At 26.2% G+C, this 21,261-nt stretch overlaps 3 protein-coding genes across 6 annotated transcripts; 2 read left to right on the top strand and 1 right to left on the bottom strand.

Moving 5' to 3' along the window:
• Positions 1–233: 233 nt before the first annotated feature.
• Positions 234–2,084, top strand: LOC129613811 (tRNA-splicing endonuclease subunit Sen34). The gene is made up of 5 exons (XM_055528080.1): positions 234–562; positions 626–712; positions 778–1,038; positions 1,132–1,239; positions 1,302–2,084. The coding sequence occupies exons 1-5, from the start codon at positions 364–366 to the stop codon at positions 1,679–1,681; spliced, it is 1,035 nt and encodes a 344-aa protein (XP_055384055.1). The 5' UTR covers positions 234–363; the 3' UTR covers positions 1,682–2,084.
• A 140-nt stretch (positions 2,085–2,224) lies between these two features.
• LOC129613810 (WW domain-binding protein 2) lies at positions 2,225–5,349 on the bottom strand. 4 transcript variants are annotated; one of them, XM_055528076.1, is made up of 7 exons: positions 5,155–5,349; positions 4,872–5,046; positions 4,330–4,575; positions 4,157–4,271; positions 3,535–4,029; positions 2,434–2,642; positions 2,225–2,363 (listed from the first exon to the last, which is right to left on the bottom strand). In XM_055528076.1, exons 1-7 carry the CDS (start codon positions 5,208–5,210, stop codon positions 2,340–2,342), a joined length of 1,320 nt encoding a protein of 439 aa, XP_055384051.1. In that variant the 5' UTR covers positions 5,211–5,349; the 3' UTR covers positions 2,225–2,339. The 4 variants fall into 4 exon arrangements, with proteins under 4 accessions (XP_055384051.1, XP_055384052.1, XP_055384053.1 ...); XM_055528077.1 differs by having other exon boundaries at positions 3,760–4,029; XM_055528078.1 differs by lacking the exon at positions 3,535–4,029.
• A 1,790-nt stretch (positions 5,350–7,139) lies between these two features.
• On the top strand, positions 7,140–20,124 carry LOC129613814 (equilibrative nucleoside transporter 4). The gene is made up of 5 exons (XM_055528091.1): positions 7,140–7,994; positions 15,284–15,567; positions 15,635–15,921; positions 16,017–16,126; positions 16,188–20,124. Exons 1-5 carry the CDS (start codon positions 7,738–7,740, stop codon positions 17,341–17,343), a joined length of 2,094 nt encoding a protein of 697 aa, XP_055384066.1. The 5' UTR covers positions 7,140–7,737; the 3' UTR covers positions 17,344–20,124.
• The last annotated feature ends 1,137 nt before the right edge of the window (positions 20,125–21,261 follow it).

Raw genomic sequence — 21,261 nt, 5'->3', positions numbered from 1 at the left:
CCATAGTTAAAGTTTATATCCTGAAAATTGAATAAATTACTTTGGTATTAAACAAAAGTTTGTATAGCGGTTTTAGAACTTATCATACATCCTCATGTAAACGTGTTTACTTCATGACGTCTTTCTATTACGTCAATTTTGAATCAGCTGATATTTTTAAAATTTTGTGTGAAAATTAGATGACAATAGATGTTTTTCCCCTTCATTGTTGACAATTTGTACGTAGTAGAATAATGTTGTTTTTTGTTTATTTATTAAAATGATTATTAAAATGCAATTAGCATCGAGCATTTAGAAAATATTTTTAGAAGTAAATATTTATACAATAAACTTGTAAACAATAAGTAATTTTGTTAAAGTAAAATGGACGAACATACTATTTCTGATACATTACAAGAACCGGTAGAAGCTGGATTGCAAGGTGGTGAAGAATCTTTAAACTTGCATGAAAAGCCCCATTTAGAAGCTCATACCGAAAATTTAAATGAAGTTAGGAAGCCTTCATGTAATAAAATTCTATTAACTCAATTGAATGGTACTGGATATTGTTTCAATGCAAATGGTAATCATTTTTAATGTCCAAAGAATTCGATAAATTAATGTATAGAATACCGTTCATAATTAGATTATATGACAATAAGAAAAGATTACAGAATCACTGGATCGTTTATTGGAACAAACCATGTAAAGGGTTATGTTCGAAAAAGTCAAAGTAAAGATCTACGGAAAAAATTGGATTCGAAGTGAAAGTAATTTTGATTTATCTTAATTTTTTAGAGCTTCCTGTAGAATTCAACGAATATGAGATGCAGCTTTTGCTTGATGAAAATATAGCTATTTTAGTATCAAAGAAGGAAGCATTTGAAAGAGGCGCTGATAAAAAAACTGAAGAAGAGATATTGACCAAATTGGAAGAGAGAATTCTGGCGCAAGGATATGCCCTTAACGAAAAGAAAATACAGGAAACTATAAAAAACATAAACCGGGTTATGGAAGGAAAACGCAAAAAATTAATTCAAAGCGGAGTTCCCGCGAAAGGTATAGTTAATGTGTTGAAATTTTGATATTGTTTAAGCTGCACACCTTTACTTTAAAATTACATTATACAATTACGTAAAAAATAAATTGCAGATATTAAACTCTCAGAAGACCAAGTTATTCAAGAAATGAGATCCAGTATGAAATTTGATCGAAATAACGCTCAACTTGAAATTCCTAATCAATGTCTTTATAATCACGGTATGCTGAATTTTCTAATTAAAATAATATAAATACTAATATAATACACACGCATACAACAGAAGCCCAAGTTGTAAGTTTTCAAGGAAAAGATACTTTAGGTTATGAAATATTTCGAGATATTTGGAAAAGAGGAAATGTGTATGTGACATTAGGTGGAAATTTTGGCGGAAATTTTCTGATATACCCCGGGGATCCTTTAGTTTTTCATGCTTCGCATGTTGTACATGTTTTGCAAAATCCAGTCATTCAACCATTACATATGATATCGAAATGCCGATTAACAGTAAATGTTAATAAAATTTGTATTTTGGCTTATAAAAATTCAGAAAATGATATAAGATATCAAACTGTTCACTGGGAAGGAAGTAAAGATAAATTGAATATTGCAAGTTGCAAGCTAAAGAATGATCGGAGTTCTGATGAAGACTCGGATGGGTAATGAAAATTTTTATAACAGATTTTTAAATTATATATGTATAACAACATTTTATTAATAGTGACCATAATATATATAATTTTAGTATTTTTATTAAACTTGTGATGATTACATTAAATTATCAATAAATTTTCATAATTTTTCAAAAAATAAGTTTGTTTAGATTTGAAAATTCTTAAAAATTTTTTTTTTTAAATAAATTTGTAACATTATTTTCATGGTAGATAATGCACAAAGTATACATATTTGCTTTTAAATGTAGCAGCAATACTGAATGCAACAAGTTTTACAAGAAAATCTTTGTATTATAAAAGTTTTGTTATTTAATAGATTTCTTCTTGTAAGTTATACTTTTACATATATATTTTTACATAATTTATTATATTTTAAAATCACATAAATTTTTATAAGTTTTTGGGTAATACGAAAACAATATTTAAGTGTTTATTTTGGTAAAATTCTTACTCAGTAATTTTTAAAGATTTACAACATTAAAAGTTACTGAAATTTTAATATTCACGGTACTTGAATTTTTGAAGCATAAAAATTTGTTTTACTATTTGTTTCAACTTTACACTGATATCAGTTTAAAAAGGCTTCTTTTATTTGGTTTATTCCCAATTTCATACAAATAAATATTCAATGACTATTTTTAATTATATTACTTGAAATTTGGTGGTGGTCCCTGAAACATTTAAAAAAAATATAATTAATTTTAATTTATTGAATAAAAATAAGAAAAACTCTTGTCCTACATTCATGCAAGGTGGAGCAGCATATTCTCCACTGGAATTTGCATTTTGCCCAGAATATGCACCAAGGTTTTGATTCTGTTGTGTTGGTGATCCACTAGTATTACTAAAATTTGAATAAGGCGGGGGAGCACCACCACTGTATGTATTGTATCCAGCGTTGTTTTGATTATAGCTTTGAGCACTTAGAGCTGCCTCCGCTTCTTTTGAAGCTTTGAAAATATTTTTATTAGTGTATGTTTTTGTCATAATAAACAAAACGAGAAATAAAATTATGTGATGTTATAAATTATAGGTTAGTACAAATAAAATTCGATTTCGAATATTTTAAAAATGATCTATATAAAAATAAATTATATTAAACAATTAAATTTGTACGTGAATTCAAACTAATTGAAAAATAACTTAAATCAAAAGTATTGCAAAAACAAAAAAAAAAATTTTTAGAGCGGGATACAAAGGGAAATTTTTCGAACTTCATAAAATTTTCTGTTAATATGAAAAATATTTTTGTTTACTAAGCCCAAGAGGTGTATCATCTCTCAGACTTTAGGTTTATAAATTAATTTATAATTTGCTTTAGTAAGAAATGTGATCGGAAATTTCATTGTTAAGTTGTCAAAAAAAATGGGTTTGCTTACCATATTTCATTTGTCAGTTGAGAAAAATAATACGAAACAGAAATAAATTGTAATATAATGTTGAACAAAAGTAAAAACTTAAATTGTTAGTTTTTTAACATATCGGAAGCAATATTGGGAAGAAAATTAAAGGTCTATAGGGATCATAATAATAATATTCTGAAAATAAAATAAAACAGAGTAAGACTTTTTGAATTTTTTTTATCATGAGATTCATTTCGGCATGTTACTTGGTTTTTTTTTTGCTATAAAAACTGCTAACTATAAATATAACGTATAAGTATATACTTGTAGGATAACATTGTACAAATATGTATGTATATGTTTAGTAGGTCTTGATTTTGATTATGCAGTTACATCACTACCGAATACGTATTCTATTATACCACTATCGAATATTTTATTATACCACTACCGAATATTTTAGTAAGCTTTGCTAAACTTTTTCGTTTTTTAAACTCACTTGCATTGCTATTTGGAGCAGAATAGCCACCAGTTGGTATGCCTACATAATTTTGATTCGCATTTGGATTCGTCTGATTTGGATTATAAGCCGAATTATTTGATGCCCCTGGATATGAGGGATAAGAAGGAGCGCTAGGTACACTGGGATAAACTGGGTTTGTAGAAGGTATGTTGGGGTTGATATTTTCTGGTCCAGAACGATTTTGAGGACCTTGATACCCACCTGCATTGGGATTGTAAGGCCCACCAGGTTGTGCATAAGGTGAAGGGTACCCTGGCTGTTGACCTGGGTATCCATTATAACCCGGCTGCGGACCTGAATAACCGGGATACCCTGATTGATTTGGGTAGCCGGGATAACCTGGTTGAGGTCCATTCGGATACCCGGGATAACCACCCTGTGGCGCACCGCCGTAAGGGGGAGGTGCTCCAGGGTATCCTTGTTGAGGTTGCACAAAACCCCCAGCAAATCCCTGAGCCTGACCTTGTCCAGCTAATATGAAAAAGTAAACTCATTAATGTTTCTTTTTAATACTTCAATCAAACATTAGAGATGTACACAAAAAATAACATGCCGGAAAGAATATTTTACAAACATAAAGCAAATAAACAAGACTTACGTGTCGCTAGACCTGGGTATGGCGGAGGGTTATCACTCATAAACACAGAATTTGGTGGAGGACCTTGGTTGAAATTTTCATTGTTAGGAAGCCAACCATAATAACCAGGAGGAGGCTGAAGTAAAATTTAATTTAATTAATTTTTAAGCATTTTTTATATATTGATCTAATACCTGATAAGCTGGTAATGGAGCCTCGTGCCATGGACCCGAGGGTGGAGTGTAAGGTGGTGGTGCATCATTATGCATGTTACTTTGTGCAGTCTTAGCTGCACGTCGTAAGGCTTGACCAAAATCTATAGCCCCACCCCCTTTAAAGTATAACTTGAATTTGACTTCTCCAGTCCAGTTTCCATTGGGTTGAGAACGGCATTTGCCTTTGATGTAGTTAGCGCCAAATACGGGTTGCTCCAATTCGACCTTATAATAAAACCAAAAAATAATATAAATTTTGTTATTAAAATTATTGCTTTAAGATATCTGTGGGTGGGTACGTACTAAAATTCAGATGTATAATTATTGTCTAATAGTAGACTTCCTCTACTGAAAATTCGTATTGATAACTTATATTGAAATTTGTGTACCCAATAATTTATGTATCAGTATAACATAAAAATAATAATTATAGTAGTGCGTAACTACTTACTCAGCTAACTAATTATTTAATTTTCGTAAAATATAAATTAATTAGTTTTCAATCGTTTAAATGTACTTACATCATTTAAAGTAACAAAGGGAAAACTAAAAGATTGCATAGATTCACTTTGATTTTTGGCATTAAAAATCATTCTATGTGAAGTCAAATAAATTCGTCCATCCTTTGATCCTTTAAATACTGGGCTGTCTTGGCCAATAAATTCAATTGTAATTTTGTCGCTAAACAAAAGAATGCTGAAAAATAAGAACAAAAATTTTTTTTTGTTGATGACTAATCATAGGAAAATCAATTGACTGAAAATTTTGCGCATAAAATATTTCACAATTAATCCATGTACTTACTACTCTCCAGAATGTATTAGTACGCCATTATTGGCGTGAGCTGTATTTAAAGACATATTTTAATATTTTCACTTTAATTTCGAGGACAATGTAAAAACAATCGGTCTACTATTAAAATATTTTTTATAATATATTATCAAATTTTGATTTTTTCTACAAATTTCTATAGCTGACGTTTCAATAATAAAGGTTCGAATCCAAAACAAATATTTTGACAACAATCATATGACAAATGACGACACCGGTTTATTGATGAAATTGGTGCTGCCATTGAAAAGATATGATTTGGCCATCTTAGCTCAATTAGCTTAAACAATATGAATATGTATCACAGCTGACAAAAGTACTGGGAATATAATATATGTATATTTAATGAAAAATATAATAAAATATTTTTTCCAAAAATAGAAAATTTCTTTATAGAAAAAAATTAAATAAAATTCTTAATTTTTATTTAAAAAAAGGAAAAATAATAATTCTGAAATGACATGTAGCTTAAAATATATTTACAATTCTTGACACAAACGACATTTTGTCAACGAAATTGTTTTGCGCTGTTATATGAAGAACTTTGTTATTTAACAAATTAAAATTCGAACTAAATTAAAGTATACTGTGTCTAAATATGCGTACAACGTTGACGCGCAATTAAATTTATGTGCACTCTAAACCAATATGGATATCTTTCATTATTTTAACATAAAATTAGAGAGAGTCCTATTTTAATCATATGTGAATATATTCATACTTAGTTTATTTCAAATTCATTGTCAAAACAGAACTAAAGTAGCAAACAAAAACGGGGAACGATTTCCTTTCTAAATGCAAAACAACAGAGGAATGAACAAAACAGATGATCAATATTTTGCATATAAAATCACGCACATAATATGGAGACAAAATGTCAAAAAAAAAACAGCCAGAGATCAAATAGGATTTTAAGCTATTTTGCAATTTCTTTCTCTTTTCTGGCCAATCCTAATTATATGTTACGTTTATGGTGTATGAATTTTGACAGTTTAGCGCTGAAAGTCGCCCTTTTTCTTCATTTTTAGTGTGGTGAATGGTGAATGACGAATATTTCTAAAATTTTTTAAAAGTAAAGTTCAGTTCATTTTTAAAAAAAATTCTGAAAATTAAAAATTGGAACTTTTATTAAGCTTAAATGATGCTCAAAGATTACATAACTAAATAATGTATTAAATAATTGTAGACATAAAAGTTGAGATTAAAAATTAAATAAACAAAATTAAGGGTACCTAGCGCTCCTTCTTATCCCTCATATCCAGGGGCATCAAATAATTCGGCTTATGTATATAGGTACATATTTGAAATGACCCTTGATTTCTACATAAACTGGAAGATATATGTAGGTAAATGACCTTTATAGAAGGAGTTTAGCAATTATGAATGCATTTACCAAGAATACTAAAATGAAATTTTTAGAGCATTTGCGTCAAACAAGGATATGCGGGTATGCATTTGCTATACGGTTTTCTTCAAAGATATGTATGTACATGTCAAAGTATGTGAAGGTAAATATTTCAGGAAATTAAAAAAAAAATAAAAATTTTTTTATTAAGCTAGAATTATATTCATATAATTCGGTAAAAGAACAAAATTAATTCAAAATAAGAAGGTAATTATTTAGAATTTTTGAACTTAGAGAACGTAAAGATATTAAACTAATAACTTCAGTGCGCCTAGATGCCTATACACATAATGCCTATATTGCTAATTTAAATTTTGTTTTTTAGTTGTTAAATTTTTAAATAAGGAATTTGATTTTTTTATAAGTATTTATGTAGGTAGGTTGTATTCGTTTCAAATTTTTAACTCCTATAATTTTACCGTTATTTGCTATAGAAAACTACTTTCGAAAATCGATTTTTATTTTTTTTGGAATATGCGCAAATTTAGTTTTTTTTGAAGGAAGATTTCATAGAATTTTCAACCAGTCAACAAGACGTGTTTCGGTAGAAAAATTTACAAAACTATGGCAGTTATTTATTAAAAATTAAAAAAATATTATTAAAAATAAATTCGCATTAAAATAGTTAAATAATATTAAAAAATTATATTTTAAATTCTATACTTAAATTGTATATACTTAAAATAATGTGAAAAATTAACAGCTAAAATGTAGTCGAAGTAAAAGATAGAAAAAAAAAACAAGTTAAAATTTTTTCCTTAACTCAAATTAAAAAAGAAAAAGAATAATAACGATGTCATGGACTTTATATTTGTTTTCCGTATATTTTTCCTTTAAATCTAATATAAATTTAGTGTTATATTTGAAAAAAAGTCCATTTTGAATAGTAAAAGAAAAAGCAAGTGCATAATAAATTAATTAGATTGAATACTACATACATATAACCGACACATATTAAAAAGGAACGTAATTATTCAGGAAAATTTATGTACATATGTACATGTATACGTATATATAATACAGCTGCATACCTAATTAATACAAAAAATATAAAAAAATTTGTTTTTGAAATTATAAGGGAGTAATATAATAAAATATCCGTAAACATTATTCCTTTACAAATAATTCCACTAAAATTTCCACCTCACAACATGATGGATGTGGAAGGTGATGGTGGAGGCGGTGGAGGTGATGGCATTGGTCATAACGGTAGCAATATTAATGCATCAGATCGTAATACACAGGCCACAACATATGAACCATTGGATAATAATCACAGAAGAAATCACCATCGTGAACCATTAGATAGTCCTGAAATGGATTCGACTAGTCCTCCAAAGGATCGTAAGCATATGGTATATTTGGCCTTGTTAACTGCCGGTATTGGTTTCGTTTTGCCATACAACAGGTAAGTTATAAAAATAAAACGAATCAATTTTTTTTATTTTTAGAAACTATTGAAATAGGATTTTTAAAAATTTCTTCGTAAAAATATTAAAATTAGGATCACCATTATTTGTTTTTTCAAATTGTCAATGGCTATAATTTTATACCAACTTATTCTCTTCATTTAGGTTTTGGCAGCTTATATAATATATTTATATCGTACAAACCAGTATGAGTACACATTCCTATATCAATATGCGATTTTATATATAATAATATTACATATATAAGCACATTAATATTAGTAAACATATCTACACATTATATTTTTAGTTTAAAGATTAAAACTTTTGTTCCGGTTTCCTAATTGAGGCCAAAATTGTTTTGTAATCACAAAGCAACTTAGAGTTCTGCCTGATGCGTGTACTTAAATAATGTAAATAAAATGTAATTTTGTCTATATTGAAAACAATTTTTTCAATTTTTTATAATAATTGTAGTTCTTAGGTTGGTTCTAATTTCTTTTTGCTTTCTTAGATATTTTAAATGGGATTATTGGGTATTTAAATACCTAGAATTTAAGTACATAGAATTCTTTACGCTTACATTGATAATAACTAAAATTATTTTTGTAATAATAATAATAAAACTTAAATATGCATGTATTATAAGAAAAATAAATAAGGTGCTGATGTCCTCAAAATTACCAAATTACAGGAAATGAATCATGAATAAACGTACGTATATGTATATATTTAGGTACACATAATAAAATAATTAAAAATATAGAATATACTGTATGTATGTGCATGTGTATTTATATATAGAACGTCACTATGCGCTATTCTATATTCCTGATTCCTTATCCGACTAATAAAATAGATACATACATACACGTATGAATTGCACAACAAAATGTGTACTTATGAATTTATATAATATGGTATAATTTTATTTTTAGGTACTTCTTTTCGGATATTTTGTTCTTTCTTTCTATCTTCGGTGTGGTAATCAAATAAAAATACATATATGTGTATGTATGTGTTTATGAATTTGCATGACACCTTTTAAAAGGTTAAGTTTAAAAATTACATAAATTTTTTTTTATCCTTGTGACTATTCTTCTAGCAAATTTAAATTTTACATTTTTTGTAAATACATATTTTAAACCGATGAATTTGCGTGCAGGGCTATTAATTTATTTCCCCTTTGAGTTTGGATTAGATTTTCAATTTTATAGACAAATTTAAATATTTCCTACGTATTTGATTTTTTATTACAAAATATTTTGGTCGTGTGGTTTTTACTTGTATTTTAGACATTTACTCAAAATTGTTTTTTTAAAATGGTAAGAACCATTATTAGAAATGACTATGAGAAAGTTTTTTTAACATTTTTTAGGAGAAAATTGAAAGAAGGAAATTGTAATTTTCTTATATAAATTGTGTAGGTATTACATATATATGTATATATATTACATATATATATATATATATATATATATATATATTTAGGTAATAAACCTTAATCCACATAAATATTAAGTATGTTTAATTATTATAGTACATATTAAATTCCAATTAATTTTGTTTTATGTTAAGAAATGAAAAGTTGATTTCGTAATTTTTTTCATTTTATTTGAACATTATTATCTTATAAATACAAAGTACACATAACTTAAATTTTCGTTTATTTTCTTCTTATTTCGTTTATTTCCATTTTATTTATAATGTTTTTTAGCGTAATTCAATATGATATCAATTTAACCTAGTTAATTGCATTAATTAACATTGCCAAATTTTCATAATATTTAAATAGCATCATTTAAATATATTCACTGTGTCTGCGAAAATTCACCCTTTAATTCGAATTCATATTAAATGAATTTGTTCTCTTATTTTTCTTAATTATTGTTGAGAAAAGATAAATTTTGCTTTGAAAATTTATGAAAATTATTAATTGAAATTTTATAAAAATTAATAAATCGCGAAGCAGATAATGTTGTAAATGTAAAAAAAAACTTGATAAATTATAAAAGGTTATTGCAGTTTTTAAAAGGCAAGGGTTAGCCAGAATAAAAAGAGATCTTCGCAATATCTCGAATTCAATATCTTTAGCTATAAATATTGATTCATAATGAAAACATACATATTTTTAATTGTTGCCTTGTGCAAGTTTTAAAATCTCATTCGGTAAGTATAAATTGTACTTATTTAAAGAAAAAAGGGTGTGAATTTTTGTAAGTTTTTTTGTTTTAACAATGGGATGTCGTCATAGTTAGAGACAAAAAATTAATATACATTATAAAAAAGCAAACAAAATTTTAAGGATAAAAATGAAGAACATGTTACAAAAATTTTTAATAAAAATAAACAAATGAACCATTAAGGAATAATAACAAGAGAAAAAAGAAAACTATGAATTGAGTTTGAAAAACTTAACGACACCGTACAGCACGATGAAAAGTTATCATCAGCTGCAAAGTGTTTTATGTTCTTTTTTCACCCCTATAACAAAACTTAAATTTGTGAGTTTCTTATATTTCTATTAATATGTATAAATTTGTTATACATATAACAGATTTTTTCTATTTCAGTTTCATATTGTTCTTAGTTCCGCTAAAAGGATATCCTTATATAACTAGGGTTGCACTCCTGTAAAAATTATGTAAAGAAAATATAAATGCGAATATTGAAAGATTAAAAGAAATTTAATATCCTAGAAATTGGAAAAGTTTCTAGATTCATACGTAATAAACAGAAAACAAAAAACATAAAAAAGAAAAATACAACTACAAAAAGAAAATTCAAGAATGAAAGACTTAAGAACTTTTTCCGTCTTTGTGTTAATTTCATAATATTTAAAGAATAGACAGTTTTAAGGCAGGAAATTTGTTTAGCATTTAAATTCTATAAATTTTGCATACAAGTATGTACAGAAAAGGAAGTAAAAAAAGGGAATGATAAAAGAAAAATGAGCTGGAAAAAATTTTTCCTTATATAACACGTTTTTAATTTCAAAGGTTGATCGAAATATGGTTGTTTTTCCGTATTTCGTCAGTTTCTATTAAGTATTTGTAATAGTGGGTTAGTTTCGATTTAGATAAAAATATTGTGTTAATATAAGGTGTTTTTTTGTTCCATTTAATTGAAGCAAAAATTCGGGATGATTAGAAGGACTGGCCATGCTTCGTTGTCCAGATTTTAGGCTATTAGTAGGGGTTCTAACAGGGCACTGCCGCTCGATGGCCCATCTGAAAAGGATGAGCAGGGTGAGGGACTGAGTCTGCCGTTTATGCCTGAAAGAGGACGAAACCAGGGAGCACTTATTGTGCGAGTGCGAGGCGGTTGCCGGGGAGGATCTCGCAGTTTGATGTGGCTGCTATACTGCGGTTTGTCAGAGGCCTAGATATAGGGCTAATGCAGATGGGGATGATAATCACAAAAGATCGCCTATGGGTCGACGTGAGAAGGGCCTAGGGGCCTCGATCCCCGGGAAGGAAAAAAAAGACCTTATCGGAATTTAAGTGTGCACTTATTTTCTTCACCAATTATAACTACGTATTCATTTTGAAGAAAATGAAAATTTTGTTGGCAATTGTTTAACTTCCTTTAAAATATGCAAATAAACAAAATTAATTTCTATATAGAAAGTATAAATACAAAAGTATATACATATATGCACTCAATATACGTACATATGTACGTATATAAATAAAATAGTTTATTATACTTACATATTTATACATTTATATGTATGTACTATATGTTTAGTAATATCAGTATGAGTGAAAAAGTAAAGCTGTTGCTACATTAATTAAAATTGAAGGTGAAATAAATGAAACTAAGTTTTAAATTCTATGTAGTCTGATCAATAAATCAATAAAATAATTAAAACTAGTTAGATATTTTTTATTGAATTATAGTGAACACACATGACATATGAGAATTACTCACCTAAATCAATAGTGAACACAATAATTAAATAAAAGTTTTAATTTTTTTTAGTTTTTTCTTGATATTTTTTAGATTTAAACTTTAAACTTTTAATCTCCTTGTATTACAATTAGAGCATTTGAGCATTTTCTCTTCCAAGTGCCTTTTTTTAAATTATTCAATGGATGGTTTCTAGAATTGTGTGGGGCTGCTAAAAAGATTTGAATTGTTACTCTGATTATTGTTTATTTAAAAAGTGTTTTGACATTCAGCATCTTTAAGGTAGAATGCATGAATTAACAATGAAAATGACATTATTATATGAAAATCGCTCTGTTACGGTTAATTAAGTTTCACAAAATATGCACCCAATTTATGACAAACGGACTATTGCTTTAAATAAAAGTTGGAGTTTTTAAGTGTTAATCAAATATTACAATGTTAATATAAATATGTACATATGTATATAAATGTTAACATTAACGAACCTATTAATTTTTAACATGCATAGTTGAACTTTACAAAATGATATAATTAAATTCGATTTGAAAACGATGAGTAATCAATTAGAAAAGTAAGGCAAGTAAAAATCAAACTGATTACAAAATACAAGATAACAAATAAGAATTTCTATTTTTTATTATAGAAAATGTGATGTCAGAATCTGTTTGTTTATATATAAATATATGGGTATATAAGAAATACTTATTGTATAATCGTAAATACCAATGTGGTCAGTAATCTAGAGGGATTTATGTACAAATACTTGTATGAAATCGTAAAAGGATAAGGAATAATCGATATCCCATGTATTAATGCAAAATAAATTTTAAAGATTTTTATAAATTTTGTAACAAAGTGAAAGCAATAAATATATATGGATAGTATGAATAATGGAAAAAACTTTAAAAATATTTCGTTCAGTACAAATTTATTGGATTTGAACGATTGTATATAACCCAAAATTATGTTGATATATTTGTTCAATTTTGTGGTGGTATTTGAAATTGATTGTTATGTGTTTTCAAAATAAAAAATGCTTATTTGTCAGTTAATTGAATGATAAATGAATGAATGTAATCATCTATACTATAGTACTATACGTACTATTATATAACGGAATATTTTCTAAAAATTCTCATCTTTACTACTGAAATTTTCAATGTAAAATTCTAATGTATTAATATGAATAATAAATTTTTCAATGTGAAATTTTTAAACGCGAAGTCATTTCGTCTATATGCTTATGCATCTGCATGTGTATGTTTATATGTGTGAATATTGTAAGTATATACTCAATGTAATATAATATAATATTTTAAAGTACATTTGTTTCAATAAAAAACTTTTTCGTTCAACGACTTATGTACTTAAGTATTTATTTATAATATTCCGTATTATATTTTTGTTATAATAGAAAGGAAAAATAGGTTTCGTACTTGAACTTACCAAGGGCATTAATAATTTTATATGTACACATTATGTGCATACATTTATGTATGCTTGTTTATAATTTTTTTCATTTTTTATTTAAAAAAGAGCATGAAATTATGTAAAATTATTCCTAAGAATAAAAGAACGATAAGTCTATGAATAAATAGGAATGGGTAAGCAATAAAAGAAAAATGGACAAAAAAGCAAAAGAATAAAATAATTACGGGTAGGTAATATTAAAATCATACATACATTACATATATGTGTACCTATATATACGTTAAAAAAAATGAACTTTCCAATCACAAATCCAATCTCGGAAACAAAAGTTGAATAACGGGATTAATGAGACAAACAGTTAATGAAAAATCATAATTTTTTTTTCTAAACCAGCGTAAAACTTTATGGATTCAAATAATATGTAAAAATTAAAATATAAATGTCGAACTTAAAATTTTATCTTGGAATTGACACTACATAATATGTATGTATGTATGGTATTTAGATAACTACATACAAACTAGTAAAAAGTGAATTTTCATATGAAATACTAAGTCTTATAAAATTGCAGAACTTTTATATAAAAATAAAAACCATCTATCGAAATAAATTTGCGTAACTGCTTTTCTCAACTACTCATTTATCATCGTTAAGGTGCCATATACCTCTACATATGGTGGAAGGCGTATAAAAAGCTACTTCCCCTTCTCAACAAATACAAAATTAGTTCGTGTGCAAGGTGAATAAAACGTATGTCAATGGTTCAGAATGAAGTTGGAAGTTTTAGAATATCAATTTCTGAAAATTGTCACGTTGTTTACATATCTACGTGTAATAAGTACATAATTATTACTCCAGTTCTTGCTATATCATGTTAAACATAAAATTTTCATAAAAATTAAATCGTTGTTAAAATAGTATGGATCTAGCTTCCTAATGTTTTTGTTTAATAGGGTCTTTATAAAAAGCTTGAATGATAACAATAAGCGCAAATTGATTTCAATACCAATTGACAAAATTGAGTGGCTATAAAAAAATGAGTGTGTTGAAAGTTTATGATTTTAAAATTGGAAGCGTTGTATAAAAATATTAATATTTGCTTAAATTTCTTGTGATAATTGAATATTGTTCCTAATCTATTTTATTTAAATATAATCTAAATAATTTTTATTTAAATTTCTGTCTTATGAACTGCAAAGAGCATATCTTAAGTATGCTGCTGTAAATTTCTTTCAAAATATAAACAATATTTTTATGTCAGAAAAATAATAATGTGCTGAGCTTTTATAGCTATTCAATCCTGCGGTTTGAAAACTCAACATACGAATATTTTCAATATTAAAAGAATGTTAATGAAGTATTTAATAATAATAAAAAAAAAACAAAAATAATAAGCTTAAAGGTCAAATAACTACTTTTTTATCATAATCTATTCATAAAGATTCTGCAATAAAAGTGCTTTCTTCACTTGAATGTTGAGAATTTCTAGATTTGTTTATCTATATACGTATTATATGTAATAACAACTTTTGTCCCTTATGAAGTCTTATGATGCAAATATTGAATAATTTTTATAATACTTATTATTTTACTTACATCTGTCGTAAATTATTTCAGTTCTTTAATGTATATCATGTGGGAATTTTTTAATACATATTGTTTTATAAAGAATGAGTCCAGAATCCCAATGATAAGTTGGTTTGAACAAAACCGTTATTCATTGCATGTTCACATTGATTTGGTTAAATTTTTTAGATTTTTTTTAAATATAATTTTTATTCGTTTAATATTCCATGTTAAAAATATATATCAAAAGTTTGACTTTGTAATTAATGTTAGGGCGAAAGGATATTTTATATACATAAAATATTATTCCTAAATATTTTATACTTTGGTTATAAAAAAATTAATTTTATTAAATTATTTTTACTCCTTTTTTAAGCTTTATCATCGCCTCTGATTATTGGCAGGAAAGATTTCCAAGGCATTCTGTAGCACTAGATATGTCAATGACTTATATTATTGTAGCATTTTCAACAGTTTTATTAAATAATGTTTTTTTGTCATTGGCACCTTTCCGAATAAGGATATCATTTGGTTATGCAATATCATTTACGACATTAATATTTGTAGCATTTGGTGAAGTAGCTTGGCATGTATTTTCAGCGAATACAGCATATTCAGCTAATTTGGCAGCAGTATCACTGGTGGCGATTGGTTGCACAGGTAAATTTTTATTAAAATATGATGTATTTCCAAAATGAGTAAAAAAAAAATTGTTTTTTAACTGCAGTACAACAGTCTAGTTTTTATGGATTTGCAAGTATGTTGCCAAAACAATATACACAGGCTGTGATGGCTGGTGAAAGTTTAGCTGGTTTTCTTGTATCTTCCAATCGTGTTGTGACAAAATTATTAATACAAAGCGATCGTGTTTCAACGGTTATATTCTTTTTGACTTCAACAATTTATATTGGATTCAGTTATGTATTGCTAACAGTTAATATGCAATCACCATTTGTTAGATACCATATGAAGGCTTGTGCTAAGATCGTGTTAAGACCCGATGAAGATAGACTGGTAAGTGATTTTTTATTTTCTGTTCTTATTCAACTCAATAGATTTGTTTTATTTGTTCTTTTTGAATTTTGAAATATAATATATGTTCTTTTTAGAATGATACTATCGATGGAGATGGATCAACAGCAAAATATGGCGTTTTGTCGTTAGATTCAAGTCCTCCGCCGAAAACCGAATCCACAACAAATGTTGCGCTTAGTTTCAGGTTATTTGATTTAATTTAATAACTGTTGCTAATGCTTATCTTTTAATATCCGATTTTTTAGTAACCCAGTTTATGAATTATCGAATCCAACAGCTGGTGAAAGCGTTCTGGAAGGACTAAATAATTTGCCCGAATTGATACCAACACAACAGCCGTTACAACAACAAGACACACCAAGCGTTGCTTACAAAGTTGAGCATATTTTAACTCCTGGTCAATGTGGTCCTAGTCGACTAAGTGATTTAAAGAGTGGTTTTCAATCCAGATGGCGTGTTGCACAAGCAATTTATCCTTATATGGTATGCATTGCTTTGGCATATTGTGTAACACTTTCTTTGTATCCTGGCATTGAATCTGAAATTGTTTCCTGCAATTTGGGTAATTGGATGCCGGTACTTTTAATGTTTGCTTTCAATACATCTGATGTCATTGGTAAATTATTAGCAGCTGTACCATATCCATGGTCAAGACGCCAATTAATTTTAATGTCAGGTTTAAGAATAATTCTTGTTCCATTATTGTTATTATGTTGCACACCGCGTGCACAACCTGTTATTGCTGGTGAAGGTGCTGCGTTCGTATTCACAATTGCACTTGGTATAACAAATGGTTTATCGGGTAGTTTACCCATGATGCTGGCCCCAGCCAAAGTTCCAGGAACTTTAAAAGAAGTAACTGGCAATATCATGACTTTGTCATACAATGTTGGTTTGACTTTTGGATCTCTAATTGGATACGTATTTGAATCAATGCTAGGACCACAGATACAAAGTAGTGAACTATGTAAGAGTTTATTTTTTACGACGGAATCAAGTTATGTTCATAATACAACTGTTTTGCCGGTTGCAAGTAGCACATCAATATTAACCACAACCTTATTACATAATACAATAACAACTCCAACGCAATCAACGGCAGCCGTTGCAACAGCAGCTCTAACATCTTCAGCATCATCAACAGCTGCAGTTACAACAAGCACCTTCACAACAACTGTGGTTACAAGTTTGGTAACAGTATTAACTTCTTTGGCGTCAAGTACAACAAATGCTGATTTATCTGGCTCATCACCTATAACAACACCAGCCACAATAAATCCAGTACTACCAACATCATCATTTTCAAATGACACTCAAGATTTATTTACTAATATAATTAAAACAACAGTTGCGGCATCCTTCGGAAGCGAATCAGTTTCAGATTTTAACGATCCCAATTAAAAGATCGTTGCAAAATGCTGTGTTTTTCGTAATATTAGAATTTAAATACAAAATCTATTCGAAAAGGTTATTACTTATTATAAAAAAAGAACACTTAAAGATAATAATTTTTCCCCTAAAAAAAAAGAAAATTTTTTTTATAGAGAAAATAAAAATTTTCAAATGTAAGGAATATTTCTTAAGTAAAATATAAGTTACATGTATAATTGTATAGTGTATTAATATTAGGCGAATATATAATTAATCTAGAAATGACGGAATTGATTAACGTATGAATAGTTTTGCCCTATTATGAACGAAATTTTAAGTTAGGAATGATTAAGGTACAGTACTATCTAACTAAACAAAACACATCCAAATTTAATAACTCTGTTACAACGTGTAAGGTAAATGCGACTTTAAAAATAGAAAATGTGCAATGGTATCTTTAATTATTACATCAAATATGATTATGAAAATACCGTAAATATCTAAATTTTTTTTTGTAAAATTAGAAAATGAAAAACGTTGTTTTCAATGTTGTCTCGCTATAAAGCAAAAAAATTTAATAAAATTTTATGAACGAAGAATCCCTTTTAAAGGCAAATATCGCAAAATTATTACACAATTTTTATTTTCAATAATATTGATATTTCAAAATCTTTTACTCTATTAAATAATAGGCCTTTAATCAGACTATTATGTTCTGTGAACCCTTTCTTAATATTTTTGCTTATTCTTTATTGCTTTAGAAGTTAAAGTTTTACACCGTAATTGGTGTTTCTCCAATCTTTTTAATATAAGTAAATTTATTTCGCATTGTTGTCAGAGTTATTTGAAATAAACAAGCAGTTTATAAAACACTCAATGTCATCATTTTCAAATTAAAAATTAAATAACTAAAAAGTAATAATTAAAAAATAATAACCAAAATTATAAAATTAATAAAATGGAAAACTATTGTTAACAATAAACGATTTTTTTTACAATAAATTTTTTTATTAAAATTTTTAATTCTAATAATAATTTTTGCAAAAAATAATATATGAAATACTTAAATTATTAAAATTATTTTTTATTAAAAATTACAACTTGAAATTAAAATGATACCGTGATAAAAACTACTCTTATACACATATACACGCATACATATAAAATAGAAAAATGAAAGTATTAAATACATGCAGGCACCTTTAAAACATTTTATTAGTGAAAAAATATTCTAAAAATTAAAACAAAAACCTAAAGTATTTAAAGTAACAAATTTTTATTTTGCTTGTCTCAATTTACTGACAATCTAATAATAATTATAACGCACACACAATTTAACAATTTTTTGAAAAAAAAATTAGATAATTTTAAAAGTCTATTGAAACATTTAAGTAGAAGTATTAAAAAGATTTATTTGACAGACCTTTAGTGGAAACTTCCAATATTATGCCAAATTCCTTTTTTGTTACATTTTACGTTCCGTATCATATTCCGTATTTTACGTTTATATAGAAATGTAGTGATTGATTTTAGTTTAGTATTAAATTTTAAATTATATAAAAGGGGAACTAAAAATATTTATATTAAACCATTTTGTTTGATGTATTATTTTCATTCATAATTTCTGAAAACTAACACCCTTAGAATTGGTTGGAAAGCATTATTATTGTTTAGGTTTTTTCTTCTAAGAACATTACACAGTTAATATAAGAATAGATTATCTAAAATAGAGATTACCATGGCAATTATTAATTTTTTGTTTAAACAGATTATATTATATTGTATAAGCGCATTTTGTATACATTTCATACATATCTTAATTAAAATTATTAATAAAATATATACATCTTTAATATCATGTTTCAATTCGTGAATGAGTTAATTCACAAATGATGATTAGCATACATGATTTTTGAATCATTTAAAAATATAATTTTTTTTTAGATGCAAGAGTGTAAAGTAATATTTTTGTAAACAAAACTAAACATTAAAAAAAAATAGATGTTTTTTTAAGTTGTGCATTATTTAATTTAAAAAATAGAATTTATGAAAAAATAGAATTTCTTTTTATCTTATTGCTGGTCTATAGACGGTACAAAATAAAATTCTACATTTACATCACATTTTACAATTGTATCTACGTTATTTAATATTTACCACTTTATTTAGTTCTATTGACAAAAATATTAATTTAAATATTTATAAAATCCAATTATTAAACAATATAAGAAAAACAAGACTATGAAGTCAATTATACTTATAAATTTGATTTACCAATTGCTAATGAAGTAATTTTTAATTATTTAGTCTGCAATGATAAGTAAATCCATCAAGTGACGGAAAACATACTAGCTGTAATGAACGGCACCATATTAAAATTAAGTAATTTTTTGCTGATTTTTGCATCCTTATGAATATATTTGGTTTTTAAATTAAAGGTAACAACTTTATGAAATTTTAGTTTTGTTAATGAAACTTGTGCTCTTTTTTTTAATCAAATTAAAATAAGTATAGTTGGCTCCTAATACTGTAACTGATAATATTGTAGTAATGATAACAATTTTTTAAAAATACAATTAAAAATATAGCAGTGGATACTAACAAAGTACATGATTGGAAAATTTTAAACGAAAAATGAAAAGCAAAGGTTAAAAATTAGATAAATAAAATTTAACATGTTTAAAGTTAATTAGAATTAGAGTACGATTAAGAGCAAAAAAGAAACAAAATATACAAAAAGAAATGTTAATAAATTATTTTTGTTATAATTACTAATATGGTATTAAAATAATATTCAACATATAAGCACATAAATTAATATTTTACTTAGGGTATTTTAATTTAATTTAGAATTTAATGGTTTTTCATATCCGTTTTTCATCTTTTAAATTTATCTTTAACATTTTTTGCATATATTGAAATTAATTGAAATGAAGATTCTAAAACTTCTTCTATGGAATTGGCTATTGTTATTATCGTTTTAAAATGTGTGTTGCAATTACCAGAATTCAGAATACTATAAATTTTTGCAGAACACCATATATTATTTCTGTGGGTTTTTATGTTGAATAAAATAAAATCATTAGGTAATTATAAAAAAATAATTTTATACATTTTTAAAATTTATTGTTTATACATTAATTATATAATAGATTAAACGTGCAATATAATTTAAATTTTAAAAATTTTAACTTTTAATTAAGTAAAAAATTATTTAATTTTGTTTTTAATTCATAAACATATTAGAATAATAATATAAAATGTATTAAAATATTTTTTTTATCGTAATATTGTTAAATTTGTTTGTTATTTGTGATTCATTATAGTTTTATGAAATGCATAATATGTAGGTATATAAAATGTAAATATATACATATATTCATATATTTCTTGTGTACAATTTAAGGGTATATAAAATCTATTTCATATCGCATTTAAATTTATTTCAGCTAAAGATTTTATTAATTTTTCTAAAGCAGAGAAATGTATGTGGAGGAAAGATTTTCATCAGAAAAAAAATTTGGATTCTTTTGAAATGTAATAGCAGTGGAATTCATAACCAAAGCAAAATTAGCAAAAATAATTTTATATACTTTTAAATGGGACACAAATATTGTATAAGTCGCAATTTTGTTGCAGTCATAATATGTATCAATTGCATATAATAATTATTTATAAGAATATAACAATTATTAAGATGTGACAACAATGTCAGATATAAAAATATGTAAAAAATATATATAAAATATTAAGTGTTATACTTTTTATACAAATTATAATGCAAGACATCTTCAAATTACAAAGTGTATTTTACTGAATTTTAAACAAAAAATTAACAAATTGTATTGAGGTAATTTTATAATTTTATTTTTTTCTTCATATTGAGATTGTATAACAATTATAGGCCATAATTATTCAAATAAATAAATTATTTTGCGAAATAAATTT

The sequence above is a fragment of the Condylostylus longicornis genome, unplaced genomic scaffold (assembly GCF_029603195.1).
Source record: "Condylostylus longicornis isolate FDR11 unplaced genomic scaffold, ASM2960319v2 ptg000092l, whole genome shotgun sequence".
Taxonomy (NCBI): domain Eukaryota; kingdom Metazoa; phylum Arthropoda; class Insecta; order Diptera; family Dolichopodidae; genus Condylostylus; species Condylostylus longicornis.
Note: the sequence above shows the minus strand (reverse complement) of the source record. Positions and strands in the feature narration are given on the sequence as shown.

What these genes read in the sequence shown, in the direction of transcription:
- LOC129613811 (XM_055528080.1), top strand. Translation starts at nt 364, where the DNA reads ATGGACGAACATACTATTTCTGATACATTACAAGAACCGGTAGAAGCT. An exon ending in ATATTGTTTCAATGCAAATG is followed by an intron (nt 563 to 625) that starts GTAATCATTTTT and finishes GTTCATAATTAG; the next exon opens with ATTATATGACAATAAGAAAA. An exon ending in AAGCGGAGTTCCCGCGAAAG is followed by an intron (nt 1,039 to 1,131) that starts GTATAGTTAATG and finishes AATAAATTGCAG; the next exon opens with ATATTAAACTCTCAGAAGAC.
- LOC129613810 (XM_055528076.1), bottom strand. Translation starts at nt 5,210, where the DNA reads ATGTCTTTAAATACAGCTCACGCCAATAATGGCGTACTAATACATTCT. An exon ending in CTAATACATTCTGGAGAGTA is followed by an intron (nt 5,047 to 5,154) that starts GTAAGTACATGG and finishes CTTATTTTTCAG; the next exon opens with CATTCTTTTGTTTAGCGACA. An exon ending in CTGCTCCACCTTGCATGAAT is followed by an intron (nt 2,364 to 2,433) that starts GTAGGACAAGAG and finishes TAAATGTTTCAG; the next exon opens with GGACCACCACCAAATTTCAA.
- LOC129613814 (XM_055528091.1), top strand. Translation starts at nt 7,738, where the DNA reads ATGATGGATGTGGAAGGTGATGGTGGAGGCGGTGGAGGTGATGGCATT. An exon ending in TTCGTTTTGCCATACAACAG is followed by an intron (nt 7,995 to 15,283) that starts GTAAGTTATAAA and finishes TCCTTTTTTAAG; the next exon opens with CTTTATCATCGCCTCTGATT. An exon ending in GGTGGCGATTGGTTGCACAG is followed by an intron (nt 15,568 to 15,634) that starts GTAAATTTTTAT and finishes TTTTAACTGCAG; the next exon opens with TACAACAGTCTAGTTTTTAT.